This window comes from Brachyistius frenatus, unplaced genomic scaffold (genome assembly GCF_029030835.1).
Source record: "Brachyistius frenatus isolate BFR_SWC_R1_liver_20210118 unplaced genomic scaffold, ASM2903083v1 Contig_295, whole genome shotgun sequence".
NCBI lineage: Eukaryota > Metazoa > Chordata > Actinopteri > Embiotocidae > Brachyistius > Brachyistius frenatus.
This window is the reverse complement of record NW_027210894.1, coordinates 249072-272463: the sequence shown is the minus strand read 5'-3', so window position 1 is coordinate 272463 and position 23392 is coordinate 249072. Positions and strand designations below refer to the sequence as shown.

Here is a 23392-nt window from a genome sequence, read left to right as displayed (position 1 = left end):
CACAACTACTGTTTGTGCAAGTATTTATATTTCTACTTTTGATTATTTTTTTTAATTTTTTTTTTTTTTACTCTTACGCTCAATCAATCACAGACTGAAAGGCACTTTTGTATGTTTCTTGTTACCAGCCTCATCACCATAGTCTGTGCGCCACATCATGATGAAAGAATTTAGTCCCAGATGTGGAAATTGTATGTAGAGAGAGGAAAAAAAAAAAAAGGCACCAAAATAGAAATGCATGATGTAACATGGAACATGTTTTGCTTTTTGGTATTTTTGACTCTACTAATTAAAAATGTGTGTGAATGTAGGCATGTGTGTGTTTGGGAAACAGGGATGGTGAGGGGAAACTACATGGAAGATCTGCACAGGCAACACTGAAAAAAGAAGGCCTGATGAACCCCGGCTTTTTCATTGAAGATTATTTTTAACTACAACAGCAATCATGACGACGACGACAATAATAATAACAACAACAACAGTTGCCTTTAAACTTGAAACCTAAGCAGCTGACCACTCCCTCCATTTCATTAATACATTACCTGTCTCACGGTCTGCCTGCATTGAGCTACATGTACAGTCTGTGTTTACAATCAGTTCCAGTGGAGTGCTATGTAGTATGTCTATGCAGGGTAATGAAGGAGTTGAAAAAAAAATTAATAATTGTAGAATCCAGTCTGTGTTTTTATTGACAATAACAGTAGAACTGTCATTTAAAAAAAAAAAAAAAAAACTTCATTTTAAAAACAATGATTTTACTAAACTGACTTGTTGATTTTCATGCATATTAAAAGAAGTTTTCTTTCCCTTTAAACTGTCTGTGTCTTTGGCTTTTTCTTGTGTCATGGTAAGGACAAACTAGAATAATACATTGAGCTGAATTTGCAGAGAAATCTTTAAAATTTAAAAGGTCCCATATTGTATAAACTCAGATTTCCATCTCTTTTTTGATTATAAAGCAGATCTAGCTGATATTGAATACTGTCAAAGTGTCAAAACATTCAATCCAGGGAGAAATAAACACTGCCTTTATTCTGCAACAGTGCCGTCTTGACTTTCATAAGTTTGTGATGTCACAAAACCACGGTCATGTTATATCTCCGCTCATAGCACGGCCCACTGTCCGACCTTTTTTGTGGAAAGAAAACAGAGCGGTCATTCCGTCACGGAGTTAGCAAGCAACAAGACTGAGAAAAACCTCTGGTCGACTTGGGCTTTGTGACTTGTGTCAGAAAAGAATCAGCCAAACACAACAGATGGTCAATGACATCAATTAGCCATAAAGACACAGACACAAAACAGCCTGTTCTTAGTAGAGCTCCAGAGAGAAGCTTAAAAGAGGAGATGGAAAACTATATAGTTTTGGTGCTTGAAATGACAAAAATATCAAATATATTTTGATTGATATCAAAACTGCACATAAAACACTGAAATAGTGTAAAATATGGGACCTTTAATAAAAAATGTTCAGGTTGAACTACAGGTACATGACTACTTTGTGATCTTTCATAAACACTATCAATATTTCATTGATAAACATACAGTATATGGAACTGCTATGGGCAAAATATGGAGGTTTGCATTAACTTTCTCAGTTATTTGTAAATTTGTAGTGTTTGTAATAAAAATGTGTTTATGTGTGGTCCAGTTCATCCAACTCAATGGTTCAAAGTACTGATACAGTACTCTGTGTGTGTGTGTGTGTGTGTGTGTGTGTGTGTGTGTGTGTGTGTGTGTGTGTGTGTGTCCCCTCTCACTACACATCTGTGCTCTCCCTTTCCAAAGTGTTTCCAGCTTTCCATTGGCTGTGGGATAGCAGGTTGCATTCAGGAGCCCTCACTTGACCAATAGGGATGCGGTAAGCTGCTAAACTGCCGGTCAACAGCAACATCAGTGTGGCTGTCAGAGTGGCTGCCCAACTGCATGCTGGGAGACCCATCTAGGCAGAGAAGGAGGATTTCAATAATGAATAAGAGCGAAGATAGACAGAAGTTTTCAAGTACACCATGAGTGTAAATGCTCCTGTAGAGTTGTAGCACTGACCAACTCTTTCTACTATGTTTCACATACTTATATAGATATGAACCATCATTTTAAATGCAACATATTTTAGATGGGAGCTGTGAAGTTTCACATGATTCTCTGGAGCAAATCTCGATAAATACCGTCCCTGAGCTCACAAGAGCTTGAGACGAATCATTTCATGATCATAAGCACGCAATAATGATTATTTGTTCTGTAAACACAACTAAAGCTAAAGAAATGTGGAGAGGTGAAGTAAATTTATTTGCGGTCAGTTTGTAACAGAGACTGTCATATTGGAGCTGACTCTTGCATACTTTCTGTTAACCACAGCCTTGAAAGTAACCATTCAACAACATGATTAGGATAACCAATGATCATGATAGCTGCAGCAGATATACCACCTTGTGTATAAACACTTATAGATTTCAGTCATAGCTTGTTTTAAGTATCTGTATTTGTCTTTATTGAAATGTTCCAACACTCAATTTCTTATCAGAAAGGTTATTATATCTACCCATCACTTTAACCTACTTGAATGAAATGGGTGATGGACATGAATCATTGGATGGAAAAGAGAATATGTGGCTACAGCATGACTTTTACTAACAACTGGCTTCCTGCATGTCGTCCTGTGTATTTCATAACTACTGACGCAAATTACTAATTATAGATTTCATTAAAAGCTTAAGTAATTTTCCAAACCATGGCAGGCCTTTAACCACAACCACCTACTGTCTGTTCCTTAAATTCAGGCAAAAACAATCCTTTAAAATTGTCGTTCATCTATGAACCACTTAAAATGCATCTATGCTCAGAGTAAACGGTTAAATTAAAACAAATGTAAAATTAAAGCACATTAAGGAAAAATCTGAACACTTGCTTATCTGAAAGTTAGTTAATTTGGTCAAAATAAAATGGAGCAAACGTTTCTACACCTCAAAAGTAATATAGCAATAATCACAGTTTGACCTCTAATGGGGTCAGGGCTAATGGGGTCAGGGCTTGTTTCATCCCTGTTCAACATTTCTAGCGTTATACACAGCAACAAACTGAGCATGGAAAATGAAAGAAAAATGGAATCACCTCAGGCCTAAAAGATGAGAAAATGGGTGTTATAGGCTTCTGTGTGTACTTACAGTTCCCAGCATATTGCTCAGAGCGATGTCAGCATATGCAGAGAGGAAAGCTGCAGACAGAAGAGCACAAGTACCTTCAGCACAAGGTACATGTAAACACAAAGGATTGTAAAATGATGTGAAGGTAACAGTTTGGATTAACAGAGAGATAAACAGAGTGGGAGATTGGTCTAGATAAGTAGGATGTAGAGTCAGAGCAATTAGAAATAAATTGGATTTATGACAGCAAAGGAGAAATACAGCATGTAAAGAAAACATTTTCCTGCATAGTACAAGGAGACGGCTGAATAAGCTGCTTTGTATTTAATGACTCATTAACTTATAGAAGCACAGCTGAGTTTGAGCAAAGCACATTTCCCATCTGTCATCATTATTACCCATGAGCCTCCCTGTTTATAAAATTAAGACATTTCTCTACTAAAGAAGACATGATTTAGCATCTGAATGATGAGTTCATGATTCACTGAGAGGAGCTGTGATGCAGTAAGTAACATCTTGATGACTTAAGGGAGATAAACAAATTACAAAAACTCCCAACAAGAGGCCATACAAGCAGGTGAATCTGTTAAGAGTCACATATAAACTGTCTGGGTTTTACTGTTTAGGAACTAAGAAAATTTTGTTTGGCCTCAGTGGATTTCTATTAAAGTTTCAAAAGGACCAAGGGTCTTATGAAGAGTGCAGCTCAACCCAGGAGAAGCACTTGAGTCCCCAGTCCAATTATTAGGTATGAAAATAAATGTGAAAAATGCATAAAACCTTAAAGTACTCAGGTTTCAATTGGTGTAAAGCTTAAAATGACCCTCTGAAAGGCTAAAAGTGAAGGTTGTAGGATTTTAAAAGGGGGTAGGTTTGAGCATTGTGACAAATTCTATGCTTGTAGCGTATGTTTCATATGCACTGCACTTGAATGTTTTAGCACCATGGACAGAGACAGTGAGAAGGATTACATTAGAATTAGGGAAAGAACACATTAAAATAACTCGTTATGTCTCCTCCCAGTGGTTGAAACCAGCAAAGACAATAAAAATGACAAGCAAAAAGACTGTTTTATTAGTGCTCTAAAATAAATGTAAGCTTATTCTGTTGACAGCAGATACTAGTTGAAAAACACAAAATAAACAAAGAAATAATTTGTTTTGTGTCAAATGGTTCACCCTTTTCTTTTAAAAACTAAATCAAAATATCTGTTATAGAGGGTTTTATGTCATATACTAATAACTCTATTATCATACACTTGGGACAATAGTGTGTGTGTGTATATTTTTGTCACCGCTAGCAATGGCAAAGAGGTGGGTCCTCCAGCTGAAGGTGAAGAAGAGTCCTCCAACAGCCATGCAGCCCAGAGCTCCATTAAACCCAGACAGACCCGAGTACAGAAAATGATGGTGCACTGCCATGGATAAACCTGCCACACACACACACACACACACACACACACACACACACACACACACACACACACACACACACACACACACACACACACACACACACACACACACACACACACACACACACACACACACACACACACACACACACACACAAAGAGAGATGGAGACACAGACAGACACAGTAAGAGTAAATGTGGGAATAAGACAAGCAGAACTACACAGCAACACACACACAGGTCAGAATTATGGCTTGTTGAAGCTGCAGTATTAAACTTGTCCATCTGGTGGGGCTAGACACACGCTGTTGGCATGTTTGCCTTCAGAGCAAGATCTAATTTGCTTGTGACCTTATAAGGAAATTCATGATTCTCCTTTTCTGTACCCTGATGTCTACTCAAAGGAAATGAGACATCTGCTAAAGACGACAGTCTGAAAAACCAGTGCTCATTTGCCAGTTTTGTCTTTCAAATTTCAGATTGTTGTGGGTTGGAGTTGAATGTCTGTGTTCAGCCGGCAGCTGTGTGGAGGTGAGCAGAACTAGGCCAAAGAGAAGTGCAGACAGAGAAGCTGCTTGTCTCCTTTTCTTTGAGCTGGAGCTGCACTAGAACATAAATGGTTTTACTGTAATGAGACTGTACAAGTAATGAGAAGAGTAGACATAAAAAGAGAAAGCCTTCATGGAGATGAACCACACAGGAATCTCTGAGTTGACTTTAAACTTACAACTGCCCTTTTCATTTGTGCAGTAATAATATTAATTTTTTTTTTTGATTTCCTAAAGTGCACTCGTCCTTAAAATACCAACTTCAATATTTTTTTTTTTGGAACATTTTTATTCCCGATTTTATCCTCCAGTCTCTCGAACTGCTGCACAGTACTGATGAAGCAGGTGGATGAACACCAGGTCAGAGCGTCACCTGTGACTCATGTCTATTCCAGATAAAACAACACCGTGATGCTGAAACTAAAAGCAGACTGCACAGGAGGGCACGCTGACCCAGAAAAATCTCAGTAAAGCCAGAAGCATTGACATTCCCTCTGCTGGCCTGCAGCACCAGTTGCACCATGTCTGTCCACCCACACGTGAGGGAGAATAACAGTAAAATCACAATGAGGTCAGTAAGAGTACAGCAGCTGAGTTCAGCTGCAAAAGGTCAATAAGTCCCGTTTCAAATCAGCGAGCTTAATGCTCAACAGTTCTCTGAAATGTTTAGTTGACAAAGTCTGTACCAAATTTCATCACTTTCTCCTGCACCTTATAACGCAACATTACAATATTCTCATATGTATGCTTTACTCTCATATATCCTTCAACATGTGTATGTGTTTGTGCTTCAGAAAACTGTACGTCTACCTTTTTAAATTCTCAGACGATGTGAGTGGACCGTGCACACTTTAGAATATGGAACTTCTTTGTTGACACAAGGACACATTCATAGACAGTTAGAGAAGCTTTGTGCTGAGTGTTAGCCTTGTTGCTTGCATTAACCAAATAACTGAGACTGTGGTGGGTTGGAGCGAGAGAGAATAAATTCTTCATTCTTCAGTCTATTTATTCCACTTTGTTTGACTGTGACATTAAGGTCCTGCTTGTAAAAAGACAAAATATACAACTTCTCTTTGGTAAATATTTGCTACAGAATTTCCACAACAATTTGGCGACGAGGTGGGGATACTGAGCGCAACCGGTGTTGAGCTCATGGCTGAATGAAAAAGCTGCATTCGGGCAGAAGTCTTGGACTCCTGACGAGAGTGTAGTGGGTGAGAAGTGGAGCACCAAAGGCTTTGTTAAGACTACAGGCAAATCAGATTTGTTTCTCAAAACATGTGCATTGGTTGCTTTCTCACCAACAACATTGAGGTAAACCAGTAGAAACACAGAAACACATTTTTAATGTAATGCAGCCCACTACATCAGCAGCATGCTATTGTTAGCTAATTAGTATGTGTTTGGGTATTTCGTGCAGATTAATAGTCAGAGCACCAACAAAGTGATTTAATATTCATCCTGAGGGGGGCATGAATGGTAAGTACCAACTTTCGTTGCAATCCATCACACAGCTGTTAACGAGCCACCATGAAGGCTTAAAAAAAAAAAAAATGGATCTCCTTCTCTTTGCCACACCGTCCAGAAAAACTACACATTTTAAGATTTTCGAAGACTCATTGCAAAGCGTTTTTGCAACTTCCTGCACACTAGGACTCCGCTGAGAGTCCACTGCTTACCGACTGGGTCATTGATTGGTACAGCACTGATGTTAGTGGGCGCATGAACCCTGAAGCAGAAATGGTGCATTTCTTACCTCCCTAGGAATAATATCATAAAGAAAAGCCTCTCTCTAACCCTCCATTTGGTCTCATTATGTATTATTTACACTCACGTGCACTAAGATGAATGTGCTGCTGGACAGGCTGTCTGCATTGTCATGTGACAACATTGCCAAGAGCATTTCTGGTAGCTGATATATTTTGGTGAGTAGAAGCCCTTTCAAACCCAGTGATGCTTGACCATGCATGTTGAACAAATATAAAGAGTCTAAGTTCACTGCAGCTGCATCACTGCATCTTTCCTGTATTACTACTGCAGGGTTTTCCAAACAGGTGTAAATTTTTGGAGGCTGCTCTGTAGATAAATAACCCTCCGGCAGTGCTGTGATTGATTTCCTTATTACCAGGCACTGGGAGCTGCAGTTTAGCAGTCTGGTCCTGAAGCAGACTGACCACACCCTTGTGCTGCCTCCTCACTCTACATGGCTGCTAGACTACTCCCGTTTGCTTTTTCCTCTTTCACAGCCACCTTCTTCTTCCGAGGGTCTTAAAACGCTCCACCTCCCTCTGCACTCATCTTGCCTCCATCTAATTCTACACTATATTATCTCTTCTGCCATCTTCCTGTATATGCGTCTCCCCTCTCAGTGCCTCTCTGGTTCCCTTCCTTGTTTTTTTCCATCAAACAGTTTTTTTCCTGCTCCTTCCCTCCCCACATAAGGGTGTCATTAAAGACTAATGGCAATGTAGAAGGAAGGCCCCGGAGGATACTAGAATTTTTACAGTTTTTCTACCGTGTGTGTGTGTGTGTGTGTGTGTGTGTGTGTGTGTGTGTGTGTGCGCGCACGAATCACTCCCAGTGTGATGTTGTCTATGCTAATAGAGTGAGTCAGAGTGCTCTTATCATATCAAACACAAAATCTCCTCTCCCTCTCCTTGTCCTCTCCTCAGTCCGAATAGGGGACAGTATAACAGGAATCAACGATAAATGAATGGTTGCCTTTCTAACTTTGCATTTCTGCCCTGTGCCCCTCTTGCAGCTGGTGAGTCCATCATAGTGTCCTTTGATGCCTTTGAGGGCAAAACTGTTTGTGGATGCAGCTAAATGGATTGCTCCATATGTGGGCTCATTTGTTAACACTGTCCAACTATCAGCAGCACGAGCTGTAGAGGAAACTCTTTATCCACACAGCCTTTTAATCGCCCTTTCCACTACTGCCTGTGTTATTAGTCTCAGTTTCAACCAACGTTTTTCCAACTAAGAGCCTCATTCGATGATGTAGAGACCTATTTCTACAAACTTCATTACCTGAAAATAAATGTGGTTAAATTAATTCTTTGCTCTCTTTAGAAGTTAATCCTCTCTGTTTAAACACTCTATTTCAGCTCCTCTACAGAAAATGGAGTCTGTTAAGATTCAACAAAAACATTATGGGTCTGCAGCGAGGGTTGTGAGGCTCTATTTGGGCACAGTTGAGATTAGTACTAACATGCTTACTGCTACGCAGATGTTTATCAAGCATAATGTTTAATGCAATATTAAAAGGCTTAAGCATTTTAGCATGATCAAATTTGCTAATTATCTGTGGACACAAACTGCAGCAGAAGCTGAGGGGAAGGTCATTGACCAAAGCTATTTAAATTCATCCTGAGTCGTGGACCGAGGACGTACCGATCAAACAACATAACCATCCCCGGGGCAATGTCACTAGTATGACTAACTTTCATTCAGCTCAGTTGTTTACAGATAATCTTTCATTCATGGCCCAGACTGTGTATCGCCAGTTGCTCTTCTTCTTAAAGCTTCTTATGTAACACCCAGACCATTAATGTACAGGAAATAAGTCCGCCACTAGCAAAAGTAAAATTGCAAAAGTGGGTGTTTGCTCTTAACATGCCCTTTGTCTCAAGTAGAGGTGGCGTAAGCATCCCTACGCATTATAACATTCCTGTGTAGTACAGGTCTTCCTCCTCCAAAAAAAACCCTGCTTCATCCTCCTTTCTTGTGTTCTCTTTATGCTGCTGATCTACAGTTTGTCAAACCAGAAAAGACAGATGTGAGATTATTACTGGAAACTACCATTCACATCTTGAATACGCAAAAGTAATTCAAGAAGTCAGAGGTAAGCAGTGAACCCCAGTTGACTTCTCTAACTGCCTCACTTTCTCTTACGTCCTGTATTTGATCCCACTGTGAAGCATCGCTCAATTATTTTCCAGCAACCTGAATGCAGCGGGAGGTGGAGAGGCTCTGGCCTACATACAGCCCCTGATCTCCTCCTCAGGAAACCCCTCATGGGAATAGTTTACACCGTGATGCTTTGAGTGACAGCTCTAAAAATGGCCTCATGCCTCTCTCTCAGTCTGACTCACACTTACTGTATCTCTGTCTTTCTTTAGAGTGGGTATTTAAAGGTGATGCACCTATTACTCTAAGCTACAGTGATTCCTCCTGCCTGATCCACACATCTCTTAATATTTGCTGTCTGCCTGCCTTTTGGTCTCAGCTTTATCCTTAAAATCACTGAGAACAACAATCATTTTGGAACAATATAGCTCAGCGATTTCATTATTAAGTAAAAGAAAAGCAGGCCTCTGATTCTGGTCAAATTGTTATCTGAAAAGACAAATGCCACTGAAATATTTTATCAGCTGAAGCTAGCTAGTATCAGATAGTGTTACAACTAAACCTGTGAATTGTTTTTGTTTTCACTGCTTAATTGTTATAAAAGGTTGTAAAAGAGTTTATATTACATATAGACAGATGTGACAGAAAAAAAAAGAAGCAGAATTGCAGGGTAGAGCAAATGAGCTTTGCTATAGAATGTGTAATTAAAACATTTTTTTTTTTGACCTAATAAAACCCTTACACGTTCTGAATACTTACTATGAAAAACATTCTTGGACAAGCAAACAAGTGGTGAGATTTAATGGTCATATTTCATTTAGGAAACAGACACGCTCGGCTGGAGTTTAAACTTCCTCAAAGCAGTACACTGAACTGTTGGTTTCTACGCAGTGAATGTTCCAGGCCTGAATATGTATTTTCCCATCATAGCCTGTAACCCTACATAATAACAGGCTATATTTCACAAATGACGTGCACTTGCCTTTGAAAACAATGTAGGTAATTAGCTGGCCACTAATGTTTGCACTTCCTGTGTATTCTAGGAGATAAACACATTGTCCAATTAGTGACTGTAATGGAAAATACATCATATCTTTGACCAAGTACCTCAATATTAATATTGCAACAATATCATATATTGGTGCTTTCACAAAATATTTACACGAGAGTTGTTTTTTTTTTTTTTTAAATCATCGGTATAAGGGAAAAAAATTACCAAGTGGTTAAAAACAAACGATAGAGCAGCTAGACTAGTATAGTAAGTTCAGAAAATGACATCACTTTGCTGTAATTGAGCCTTTAAAACCAAGAAAAGACAAGAGTAACGCCAGATCATGATATTACCATATCCAAAATCTAAAACGATAGCTAGTGTCACATCACAATCGATAAAATAATGATATATTAACCAGCCCAATCAATTCTTTATACTTACTTATTCATTCCACTTTTCTTCTTTTTTGTTTTGGAAAAATGACTAAAAAGACAACACCCAAAAAATGTAGTATCTCTTATTATTGCCCCATGCACACTATCGGCATGTGAAGAAATCCAAAGCTTAACAGCCTGCCTGGTTACCGTTGCTATGCTATGACTGGACAGTTTTTGGTTGAGACAAGGTTTTGTGAACAATGATCAGTTCCTTATCAGTAATCGATGAGGATGACAATGTGTGTCTCACACACACACACACACACACACACACACACACACACACACACACACACACACAGCTTTACACTCATCATTTTGTGGGCACCGAAGGATAATGAATAGAGAAGGATGCAAGAGAAAAGAATGATGAGGGGAGTTTTTAAAGTTGATAGGATGAAAGGATTAAAGGAGATAGAGAGAAGACTTGAAAGAAGAAAAAGGCTGTTCATCAAATGGAGGTAAGACAGAACCAGAGGCACGGCGTGTCTGAAGTGTTGAAATTGTGTTAATCCAGGACACACCCACATTCTCAGGTCTCTTGATCATTTCGGGGGTCCTCTTTTCTTCTTTGCTGCATTTATAAGCATATTTTTCTGTTGTTGCTTCTCTCTCTGGCACCACTTTCCCCCCCTTTTAGTCAATTTATTGCCTTTTTTTTTTGTTCCCTCTAAACTCTTTATCCCATTTGTCTCTACTCCATCTGACATTTTCTTCTTTGTCTCCTGACACTGATCCTTCTTTTCCTTTCTGGTTATCTGTCAAGCAGGATTAGGTTTTGAATCTGACTTTGTTGCCCTTATTCACACTCTTAACTCTCTCAGTGTGCCACAGCTTCATTTGTTTCTGTGCGTGGGTGTGCATTTACATCAGGGCAGCCAGTTCACCAAACTCCATGGTAAAAAATGCATCTTTCCTGCTAAAGAAAATGACAAAATTCAACTTTTTTTTTTAGCATGTTCTTCCAAACAAAGTTGGGCCTAACAACAAAAAAAGTAGCACTTACAAGGGCAGAATTATGGTGATCAAATACAGTTGAATTTCTTCTCTATAACTATTCTATATTTAAATTTTCTGTATTTTGTATTGCCTACATATTCCATAAAATATCCATATCTCAATATCTTTGACTTTCTGTAATGTCTGTGGCTTTTGAGCGTTGTTGTTCCAAGACATGGATAGATAGGATAAAATATCCCGCACACATACACAATAAAGTTAAGTAGGTTTTTAAAACAGCTGAGCACTGCAGTTTTGAATCAAATCTTACTCAAACGGGGGTAAATAGTGCAATCTTTGGGAACTATTTTCAGCTAAGCATTAATACAAATTTGGTGCTCTAATGAGTATTTACTGCCACAATGTCTATGCATGATTGACTCCAAATAAAGTACATGTGTCACCCAGTGCAACATTTGATTGGCTTTAAGAGTTGTGGTCAACAATGGAGTTATGATATGGAGGAGTATGCTCCATCAGAAGTCACAGCCAGTAGTTAATTACAGTAGCTCCATCTATCCATTATCTGTAACCACTTAATTCTGTAGAGACACATCCACACTGCGTATTTGCGTCACTGATATCAGGTGCAAATCGCTGTATTTAAATGAGGGGTTTGCGCGTGTTAAAGTGATTCCAGCAATGGAAAACAGAGAGCGACCGCAAAAGAAAATCTGATCCCATTGAAATTAAGAAATATAAATATAGGAGATTATCAGCAAAAAAGTCAATACTGTGGGAAAAACAAAGAGGCGAAGAAAAAGGCTTAATAATAAAACGTCGGCAAATAAAACAGGAAGGACCTCTATATAAAATCCTCTAACAAACACCGATCAGCAGGTCCAGCTCTTTCAGTGCCTCGCGAGTGCTCGTGAACCTTATGAAGCTACCTGTGAATTCTGCTTGAACACATTCAGGACCTGTGACAGCACACCTGAATAACAGGACTGGGTGGGATATCCAAGCAGCGATATGCTGGAATGACCCAGAGGCTGGAAAATGCTGAGTCGTAAGAAGTTTTTTTTTTTTAATTGCTGGTATTTCGTGGCTCCTCCTTGTCGTTGGCTGTCAATCATCATTCAGTTCATTCAATAACTCAGAAATGTCATTGCTGGACAAACAATATGTCTGAATAATTTTTCCCTGCGTTATCTCAAAAATTTTTCCACGGGTGTAAAACCACATTCTCTACATATTCTTTAGTTTCCTACGTCTCCGTCTCACCACAATAAGAGCAACCATCTCTCCTGATGTGCGCATCTGATTAATACGTGCCTTTCAGTCATACTAAAATACACAACAATCATTTCTCCTATTTCTACTTTCAGGTTTAGTAAATATCGTTGCGGGTGCAAAATGTTTCTATTGACATTTCCCCTTCTAGTATTTTGCACATTCAGGTAGAAAAGCCCAATATTACATATTCATTCAGGCAAACACGCTCAACGGACAACGTGTGTTAAATTGCACATTTGAAAGAATAAATAAATGTAGGCCCTTAGAGGAGTAAAACTTGGAAAAACTGAATTGTACAATGATGCCGGAAGGAAAGAAGAAATGATGACAGCAGGAAGTGAGAATAACATAAAACACTACATCAGACAATGTGGCATTTAGCTGGTGTACATTTAGCTGGTGTACATTTAGCTGGTGTACATTTAGCTGGTGTACATTTAGCTGCAGCGGGCTGTTTCCTCTCGTCTCTGTTGCCCACACAATCTCATTACAGTCAAATCCCTTTGATTACTTTCTTGTCACACTGTTGTTTTTATTGCAGCAGTGTGTCTATGTGTGTGTGTGTGCGTGTGCCACTGTTACCATGTATCCACAGGTTTGTGCACGTGTGTCTTCATACGAGCTCACTCCCACCCCTCTGTTTTTCACAGCATGACTCATAGCTACAAACACACACACACACACACACACACACACACACACACACACACACACACACACACACACACACACACACACACACACACACACACACACACACACACATATTTTAAGCTACTGTATTGTGCTTATTGCAGCAGATGGAACAGGCTGAACTTCCAGCATTGCTCATTCTCTCTATTCCTGAATAGTCACATGAGGCAGATGTAAAAGGCAAACACAGCCACAGGCCTGTGTGTTTGGATACGCACCAACAGTATCAGTGCCCTGGCTAATTGCTCGGTTTGTTTTGTTGCCGAGTGTCTCGGGCTGCAGCCGCTGCCACAGTTTTAATACATCTGCTGCTGCCGACATTCTATCTTCCTGCCAGAGGGATTCATAAACCTTTCTTGACATTAACCTCGTAAAGATGTACCGTAATTTAACATTTGCCATGCATGGAGCTAAGCCTGCATGCCAGTTGAGGTCCTGACTGATGGTTCAATAAATGGAAGGTTTATTCTGCCAGCTAAATTTATGATGCTGCACTTTGCTATCAGCACAGGTAGGATGACTTGTGCAATTAGACTGCAGCACAATGTGTCAGTAAGCAAATGAAGCATGGTGAAGCTAGTATGGGATTACTTTTAGACTTAAATTGTGCTGCTTTTAGCTTAAATAGCATAATCACCATTTAACCTTTGAGCTGTAAGCTTATATATTATGCTTGGAAGAGAACCCCTCCTTATTCAATCACAATTCATGGTGGGAATGATGAAACTTGGTGAGGGTTTTTTGGTTTGGTTTTCCAAGGATACCTGTCATGTTCTGTTGCACTCCTATGTTGCAGAACGGTTTGGACTTTACATGTTGTCCTACACTTCCTCCATATTCTCAGTTTTTTTCTCCACAGTCCAAAGGCATGAGGTTCAGGTTAATGGCCGTCTGTCTATGTGTGCCAGCTCTGTGACTGACTTGCAACCTGTCTAATCGCTCAAAGTCATCTCGGATGGGTTTGAGCACCTTGCGAACCTGCGCAAGGCAAGTTACTGTAGATAATTGATGGATTTACATGTTTGAAAAATCACAAGCGACACATCATGGGAGAAAATGAGAGCAGCACTGTGGCGTTGGTGTTGAGACATGAATGGTCAAGATCAAAACAGCTGGTGCAAAAAAATAGCCTGACTTCAAGTCCTTAGTATTGGTCAAGCTCTATAAACGATGGTTCCTATCTTTCTGAAGTGCAACTAAAACCATCTTTTTATTGAACGTCCCCTCCCATAGTTTGTCTTGCTGGCTTTTTGCTACACATGTTCTCAAGTCTCAGACTCCTGAACTGTTTTCCCAGACTGAGAAGTTCTCCTCATGAATAGTAAACTGACATTTTACTATGAGGTTTAGGAGTTTCCCTGCAAGCAATAACACCAAAGATGATGCGTTATTCCAAGAAGTGTTAAATTGATCTTAAAAATACCAGCCAGGGGTGCAGATTGTGAATAACTCCGTAAAAGTAGAGCATTTCAGCCTCTGACGCAACAATGTGTAACAAGGCCTACTTGATTTTACCTTGTATGAGCAACAAAAGAGCCTAATAACTCTCTCTGCCACTCCTCCCACGCACACCCACGAACGCACAGATTGAGACGAACCAGCCAACGTTCCGACGGCAGATCCCAGCAGAGCGTGGACGGCCAGCAGGGGGGAGTAGAGCAGAACGGCTCCTAGGATGAGAAGGGAGGGCCCCAGGGCTCCGCAGGCAAAGATTTGACCCACGCCGAGAGGGATGCCACGTATTACCTGGATAAAGAGAGGACTGTTTACATTAAAAAAATAAATAAAAAAAAAAACATTTAACAAGCTTTACACACAAGGATCAAATTCCAAGAGTAGAAACGCTCACAAACACAAAATGCGGCAAACACTTTTACACACACATATGCTGCATTCCCGACAGTCAGTAAGAAGTGAAGAGTTTCCATGGTGACGTGATGGGTGCACCTCCCATTTGCTGATATTTACAAGTCATAAATGGTCTTTAATTATGTCGCTGCCGCAAAACTCTTTGTGCGTACGTGCGTCTGTGTGTGTGTGTGTGTGTGTGTGTGTGTGTGTGTGTGTGTGTGTGTGTGTGTGTGTGTGTTGTGTAAGATTAAATATGCTGTCATGGTAGTGCAGTCAGAGCGCCATCCTCAGCAGAGTGACTGAAGCTGAAGACATTAAATATAAATAGGACCGACGTCATCGCCTTCTCTGGAGAGAGAAGCAGAGGAGGAGGAGGAGGAGGAGAGACGAAAGGAGGAAACGGAGATGGGTGGAAGAAAATGAAGGAGAGCGAAAAGAAAAATGGGATGAAAAGGGAATTAATAGAGGAGGAGGAAAGAGAGAGGAGAGGTGAATGCGAGGATGAGATTACTTCACAAGCATCTCCTTGAAATATGGTTTCATAGTTGTTTACCGTAAACTGAACTATGAGGAAGGAGAGGGAAGGAGGGTAAAAAAAAAAAAAAAATTTAAAAAGACAGCGGTGATTAGATTGTGATAAAGATGTAGAAAGTGGGAGAAGGAGGAAGGAGATTTTCATAGAGCAGAGAAACAGATTGAGACTGGTGAGACGAGAAGCAGAGATGAAAAGAAGGATTTAGAGGTTTTAGATTTCCCAAGTAACAGACCAGAGGGAATTTATTAAATGAAAGGAACAGCATTTATAAAGCCAGAGAGGGACAGATGGAAGGAAAGGAATAGGAATATGTAGAATATTAATAAAAGGGTAGCAATGGAGTGACGGAGGGGAAGCAAACAGAAACAGAAATAATGAGAGATGGTGGAGCTGAAACTTGTTGAAAGTAATTATTCAGACCGGAGGACACAGTGCCACGGGGCGTGATACTTCTCAATAGAAATTGTGTGTAAATCTTGACTCAATATTCAGGACACTTAACGGTGCTCAGAGGGTTTAGTCAGCGCAGCTAATCTAGTTTAGATAACTTCACGGTCAGTTTGTCGATCATCGTGTACAGAAATACACACAAGGCTGAATTAATCTAACAACTTTAGTCAGTGGCCTCTTTAGTTTCATACCAAGACACCCACTTCCAGGGCGAGGAAACAATGAAGCAAAGTCATGCAGCAGAGAATGTGTTTTGTGTTCTCCATCAAGTCCTGAGGCATAGATCTTTTATTTAACTGCTAAAAAAAAACACTAAAAAAAACATTTTGATCATTAGCTAGTTGCTAACGTTACTTGTCATTTGATGCTGACAGTTGGTACACAGCAGTTTTCAAATCCTTTCCCTTCAAAACATCTGGAAAGATTTCTTTCACATACTTATTTGACCTGGTGGCAATAAGAAAATGTAGATTAATGCAACTAGATCTGTCACAATTGTTATATAATCACCTGATAATTGTAATTATTTGAGATAACTGCAATTATTTTGTATATTTTTATTATTGAAATAACAAGTGTCACATTTCCATCACTGTTTGTTTGTGATTTGTTGGTACCTGTAATTTATTTGTACATTTCATTGATAGTCTTCGTATATTTGTTGGTGCCATATCTGAACCTGTGCAGTATTTGTTTACAAAGCCTAAAAGGCAAACAGAAATGTCATTGTTATTTATGTTCCAGGTATTTACTGACACGAAACAGATTGGAGCCTTTCCCAGCTGACTTTTGGGTGAAGGTTGTGTGCACCCTGAACAGGTCAACAGTCCCTCACAGGACCAACACGGAAAGACTGACAACCATCCACGCTCACATACACACCTTGAGCCATTTTAGAGTTTTAATCATCCTGACATACATCTTTGGACTGTGGGAGGAAGTCTGAGCAACTGCAGAAAATCCACACAGGCACAGGGACCAAATGCAAACTATGCTTATAGTAATTTCTGCAGTTTTTATATTTCTGTGATGTTTTGTCGTACATATAATCAGCACATACTGCCAAACTGTAAGTACTACATAAACACACTGTATGCTAACAAGTAAATGTGCATTCATTACATTTGGAAGACAATAGAGCTCTTCAGATGCAGATCACATAATCTATTCTGCCTGTTTTTTTTACAAAAGCAGGAAAATTAAAATTCAGTCTCTCTTCGAGCATTGAAATACCAGCTGCCTCGTGGAGATCAAAAGCCGAGAGCGGCAGCTGGTGAGAGATTCTTGTCTGGTGAGAAGCAGCTCAAGGTAAGAGTATTTTATTAGAATTTAGTAGCTGAAGAAAATTATAAATTTTCTTTACAAACTGCACTGCACAACAGCTCAGGCCTTGAGGTCTTGATGTTGTTATTTGTCTTTGTCCACCTGGTTTTTCCAAACTAAATCCCCACTACTCCCCATTCTGGAAACCTGACGGACACCTGTGATATTCAAACCTGTCTATCACAGGTTGAGAATATTTATATTGATAGAAACTAAACAAAATATCATCAACATCCTCACTTGCATACAAAGCTTAACCTGCACTATGAGATGAAATCACCAAGAACTGTTAATGAAGCAGTTTGGGCTGATTATAATTTCCAAACAGGAGCTCCACCAGTGACTGTTGCTAAGTAACTGGTGAATCATAGCAGGCTGATCCTGTGCATTTATTATTGTGCTCCTATCACTTCCTCGCTCACTCTGGAGACCGGGATGCAACTTAGGATAACCCTGGTGTGTGTACAGCTTGGTTTTTGTCTCTTTGTAATCTTCCCTCATCAATTATCCTGTCACTTTTAATATTTCCCTTTGAGACTGTTAATGAGCTGCACCTGTGGTCCCATCACGTTACTGGATGAGCTGCTTCTGCTTAAAAATCACTGCAAATGTTACTTTGACAGATATCCTCATGGTGGCAGCTCGCATGTTGAAATGCTGATGAAGGAAAAAACAACAACCCTGAATGCTTGTTTTCTTCCCATCTGAATAGATTCCAGGGAAACATTTCTATGATGCAATAAAAAAAAATGATACAAACCCTTTTTGCAAATAACCATTAAATAGTTTACCAATAACATAATGGGCAAAAAATAATTTAAAAAAGCCATCAACTGACTGTTCTGTGCTGATGAGATGAGATTGTGGATATTTATCATAAATATAAATGCATCAGCATGTACATGAAATATGAATGAAATATTTGCATAAGAAGCACATATAAACAGTTTAATCCAAATAGTGTCTAATGCAGGACAACATGAAGAGACATTAACTGCAAACTCACAGTATTTTGTTCCCGGGTGTAATTAAAATTGTACAACTTTTGTCAATAATTTATTTAATGTATTCCTATTTTATCATACGTTATTTATTGCAGGAGATGGGGTCACTGTGCAAATTTTGGGGAAAATTGGTTGCCACGGTGCAGGCATAACATAGTGACCACTGGACTAGCAAATCATGAATTAATAAAAAGAGACATTATCTGCTCCTGCCAGCATGTTTCAGCTGCTTAATATTTACATTTCTGGCACATCCTGGATGAAAGAATTAGCTTCCCCTCAGAAGAAGCTGGTCTGGACTCACAGTACCATTAAACTGTCGGTATGTATGGAGGGTTTACCACTTTTTAAGGAGGTGAACGGAGACAATGTGGTTGGACTCAATATGTGCTGAATCCTAACAAACCCCTAATGGGCTCAAACTGTATAGTGATGTAATAAGATTCTCCCCGTGCTCTTTTTTTTTCCATCCACTGTGAACTGAGCCCACCTGTGCCTTAAATCATGAAATGTTCCACGTCTCAAAGTAACATTGCAGTAAATACGACTCTCTCGTGCATCAGTGGATGTAAAACTATAACTGTGAAACACACATTAAATACATATAACTGTGAAAATATATAACATATTAGCAATGTAAATTTTAAGCAAAAAAAAAAAGAAGATATATTCAGTATTTATTGGGAACTATTTGACAATAATTGGAAGCTACTGCTACACGCAAACACTTACACAAAGACAGAGACTCATCTGTGGCTCGACAAATGCCATCAAACTTTAAAAAAAAAAAACTGCCCTTCCACAACGCTGGTGGAAAGAAAGTCTAACTATCATTATTGAGGAGAGGGTTGTTGTTTGTTCTGCAGGTGTCTAACTTCAAAATTACTTCATCTGTTTACAAAGCTAATTATTGACTGTTGTGTAAATCTCACAGTGCCACACATGTTTTACTGGAGTCCGGAGGTCGCCGTCTTCTCCTTTTGGCAGGAGTGGTGCATAACATAATCTTATTATGTGGATTAGTGGTACTTGTGTTACTCAGTCCGCCACATTTATCAATGACATAGATCACAAAGTGAGTGTCTGAAACGTTGAACCGTTCAAACCTTTATAGCAAGTTTTACCCTTTCATGTTGGTGAATTTCGTACCTGTACTGCAAGAAGCTCTGTAGCGTTGGGCTCCAGCGCCCCCGGTGGTGTAACTCTGTGGTGTGGAAAATAGGGGTTGTTTGGGCCAGTACAGAGGAGGTAGAGGATGATAATGATGTTGAAGGGAAACACGGTGACAGGCAAGTTCCAGCGGTCAAAGAGTGAAGAGAGCCCACTGAACAGAAAGACGCTGGGGAAAGACAAGAGGAATAGAACAGAGGATACAGATAATTTTTTAATGAAATGGACATGTGGAAATCATCGATGATTTTTTTCAGACACTGAATACAGAGCCCTTTCAAAATGGCTTCCATTTGACATATTTTGACATATGTTGCAAGTGAACTGGAGGCAAAGCAACAACAAATTGTCCTGATACACACAATGTGGGTTTGAGACTAAAGTATTTCCTAGTGACTCCAAACTGCTGCAAAAAAAAATGATCAGGAGAAATGGTGCTGCAACTAAATATTCTCAGAATCACTTGGTTTCTAGATCAGTGTCTTGAGTAATCGTTTGTTCCAGTGATGTAGAAATAGAGAAAATAACCATTACAATTTTACAGAGTGCAGTGCATATTTGGGACTGGATATTAGTGATATTCTGTCGGTAAATTTTGGACGAATCGTTTCAGACATAAAGAGAGACATCATTTGTGATGCCTGGCTTTGGCAGGTTTATTTAGATCATAATGTGGTTTGTTCTAAATATGCATTACCAAGAAATGAAACCACCTTTTTAACAAGAGATTACTCTGAACTCCATGTTGAAGATGACTGGAGGTGACTGAAAATTCTTTAGGTGGTGGTTGAAAAATCATTGAAACAAAAACTTTAGAAGTTAAATATTCTCCCCTAAAATGAATCATTAACTCGCTGGTTTGTCACTGAACAGTACGTGCAGGTTTTAAAGTTCTGCAATCATTCTATAACCTAGAAACCATGAACCATAAGCCTAGCTTTGGTGGTTGCGAAATATTTTTCTAATATTGATGTGTTTTAAAAGTAACAGACAGACGAGTTTCCCAACTAATGAGTCACATTGTTTTGGAAGTTGATGTATTTAAGTGATATAGTTTGGGGATATAAAGTTACCTGCCATTGTTAAACTATAGTAGAAGCAGTGTGTGTTTTAGAGTGTCTCTTACCATGTGGCTGACCCCAGGCAGACAGGAAGCAGCAGCCACCAGTACCAGTCTCCAGCCGAGCTGAACACTCCCATCAGCAGAGACACCAACATACCGTTAAAACCATGAAGTCCTCCTGTCACCTCAGCACTAGACACACACACACACACACACACACACACACACACACACACACACACACACACACACACACACACACACACACACACACACACACACACACACACACACACACACACACACACACACACACACACACACGACAGATTGAGGACAAAAGGGCAACATGTCTGTAATACAGAGATGTCCAGTCCAAATAATAAGGAGGCTTTTTGTTTTCATGACCAAAACAAACATTAGCGTAGATTTTTATGGGTCTTCAATATGCAAACTGTTCAGTCTTAATGAGTGGAGGCTGCAGGGTGGCAGCAAATTTATTCATCATACCAAACTTAAAAACATCACAAGCCCCAGTTATGCTGGAATTATTTTCAAAATGTTAGAACAAGGAGCATATTAGCATATCTCACCAATAAATATCGGGTCAAGAACTGGTGGGTGTATACTGGGCTATCAGTCATGAAGCCGTTATTCTCATGAATTTGAAGTAGAAGCCTCAATCAGCTGCAGTCGTGAGATTGAGCAGTGTGATCTATGTGATTAGTGCGTTTCTGTGCATGTTTGCGTCGTTCCACCTGTCTTGTCCCATGATGACAGCTGTTAGCGTAGAGGCCAGGACACCCAGAGTTCCCAGCAGCCCCTGCCAGGGGGAAGCCCAGAACAGAGCAGCCAGGATGAGAGCACCACTCAGTGGGTTGTTGGCTAGAATCACCCTGGTCACCCCTCTTAGGCCCCACACCGCCAGCTGCAACACGAACAACTTGTCTGAGGACACAGAAGGAAATCGCAGACACCGAAAACAACACATGTTGTAAAAGTGGAACTAAAGAGGCAAACGGCAGCACAAAACGTATTCCTCAGTTGGATTTCTTGATGCCAATTCAGGGTTTTGTTAAAGAGATGGGATTTTAATGATGATTATGTTTTCATGTTGGAGGAAGAGTGCAGCGGTATTCACTGTGGGACTTGTGGGATGATTACATCTGCGTATTTTAATGGAGATGTCAGCATTTCAGAGTCATTTATTTATGATTATGATCATTTGACACTTTCCAATTGTTTGGGAACTTCCTCTGTTTAAAAAGTTTTTTGATTAATCATGTAAGAAGAAGAAGAAATGTTTTGTATTTTCCTACCTTGCATGTACTCATCCAAGTGCTCCATGTCTCCATTGCACAACAGCAGACTGTTCAACAAACGTCGGCTGAAGCTGGCACGACTCCTGCTGGCCTCCTCCACCTCTCTTTTGGACTCCATCCACATCCCTGCAGCCACACTACTACAAATGTGACAGATATGTTGTGATAAAGGTGGAAAACCTCAAACTTCTTTACTTTGCCGCGTCTTTTTGTTCGCTGACTCTTATGTTTGTTCTTCTGTTGCTTCTTTCTCCCGTTCCCTCTGGTTCATCCCTTCTCCCCTTCTACTCCGCTCCCACTTTCCTCCCCAGTCAGGTTTAAAGGGGTGACTTATAAACTGCAGTGTAACATATTCACTGAGCACCAGCAGCGCTGCTCAAGTTGAGAAAGATTGGTCCATCCCTCATTCCTGCTCCGTTTTCTCATTTCACAATCACCTTGTTCATCTGCTCTCTCTTCCCCCCTCCTCTCTGTCAGTAACTGTGACATCTCTTCACCTATTGTTTGTCCATATAAGCTATGCATCTACCTTTTATGTGCACGACTGTTTGTCTTTCCTTCATTTGTAAAGCCATTATTGGCCGATGTGTTATCTCAAGTTTTTCCAAAAGATGTAATATATAACCAAGAGATCTCTGGTGCTCTGTCTTCTCTAAGAAAACGGATGCAGGAGAGGAAGCATTGTCGACACCAGATTCTTCTTTAACTTCTCAAAGACTTTCTGTTGACATCAGTTTCAACAAGATTCTTACCCTCTTTAAGGGGCTTTTTTTTTTTTTCCAGCTGTTTTGTTCCCACTGTAAGAACACTTCAGAGTACTTTCACTTGAGAGAAAAGTATGTAAAGGTGTTTGTGTGCATTCATACCTGTAATTCCAACACTTATGGCCATTGTTTTCCAGTTTTGTCATGGCATACAACACACTGAATGACCTGAAAAACAGAAAAATGCTTTGTTTTCATTTCCACTTGTTGCTCCGAAAATATGACATTTTAAAAGCGTGTGCTTAAAATGTTATGTTCCTGTGTGTGTACATGGGTGGCTGCCGATGGGCTTCCATTAGCAGGCCCAAAGTGTAGCAAGTGAAGACAATAACAGCATGTCAGATACCATTGCAAAAGAGAATCTTCTCTCTCCATCTGGGCCAGAAAAGCAGGGATTCAAAAGCCTTGTTTTTGCAGGTGGGACTCGTTATGCCTTTGAAGAACGCCTGACAGCTCATCTTTCTCTCTCTTTTCCTTCCTCTGTCTCCCTCGCTCTATCCATCTTCTATTCGCTTCAATAAATACATCCGCCTCCCTCTGCCTGTCTCTGCTCCTTGGCTCATTCCATTAATCAGAGACTATAAAACTGAGGAAAAC

The 23392-nt window shown here is 39.8% G+C and overlaps 1 protein-coding gene across 2 annotated transcripts; it reads right to left on the bottom strand.

The window, feature by feature from the left end:
- Positions 1-36: 36 nt before the first annotated feature.
- On the bottom strand, positions 37-22955 carry LOC138635191 (urea transporter 2). Of its 2 annotated transcripts, none has more exons than XM_069722562.1 (9): positions 22898-22955; positions 22029-22171; positions 21468-21657; positions 20773-20901; positions 19626-19815; positions 14912-15059; positions 4435-4569; positions 3162-3211; positions 37-1939 (listed from the first exon to the last, which is right to left on the bottom strand). In XM_069722562.1, exons 1-9 carry the CDS (start codon positions 22939-22941, stop codon positions 1757-1759), a joined length of 1212 nt encoding a protein of 403 aa, XP_069578663.1. In that variant the 5' UTR covers positions 22942-22955; the 3' UTR covers positions 37-1756. The 2 variants fall into 2 exon arrangements, with proteins under 2 accessions (XP_069578663.1, XP_069578664.1); XM_069722563.1 differs by lacking the exon at positions 22898-22955 and adding an exon at positions 22253-22321.
- Positions 22956-23392: the final 437 nt, after the last annotated feature.

Excerpts from the sequence above, each read along its gene's own strand:
- LOC138635191 (XM_069722562.1), bottom strand. The coding sequence starts at position 22,941 with ATGACAAAACTGGAAAACAATGGCCATAAGTGTTGGAATTACAG. Across the intron at positions 21,658-22,028 it reads CTTGGATGAGTACATGCAAG|ACAAGTTGTTCGTGTTGCAG; the intron begins GTAGGAAAATAC and ends CTGTGTCCTCAG. Across the intron at positions 4,570-14,911 it reads TGCCGTCGGAACGTTGGCTG|GTTTATCCATGGCAGTGCAC; the intron begins GTTCGTCTCAAT and ends TGTGTGTGGCAG.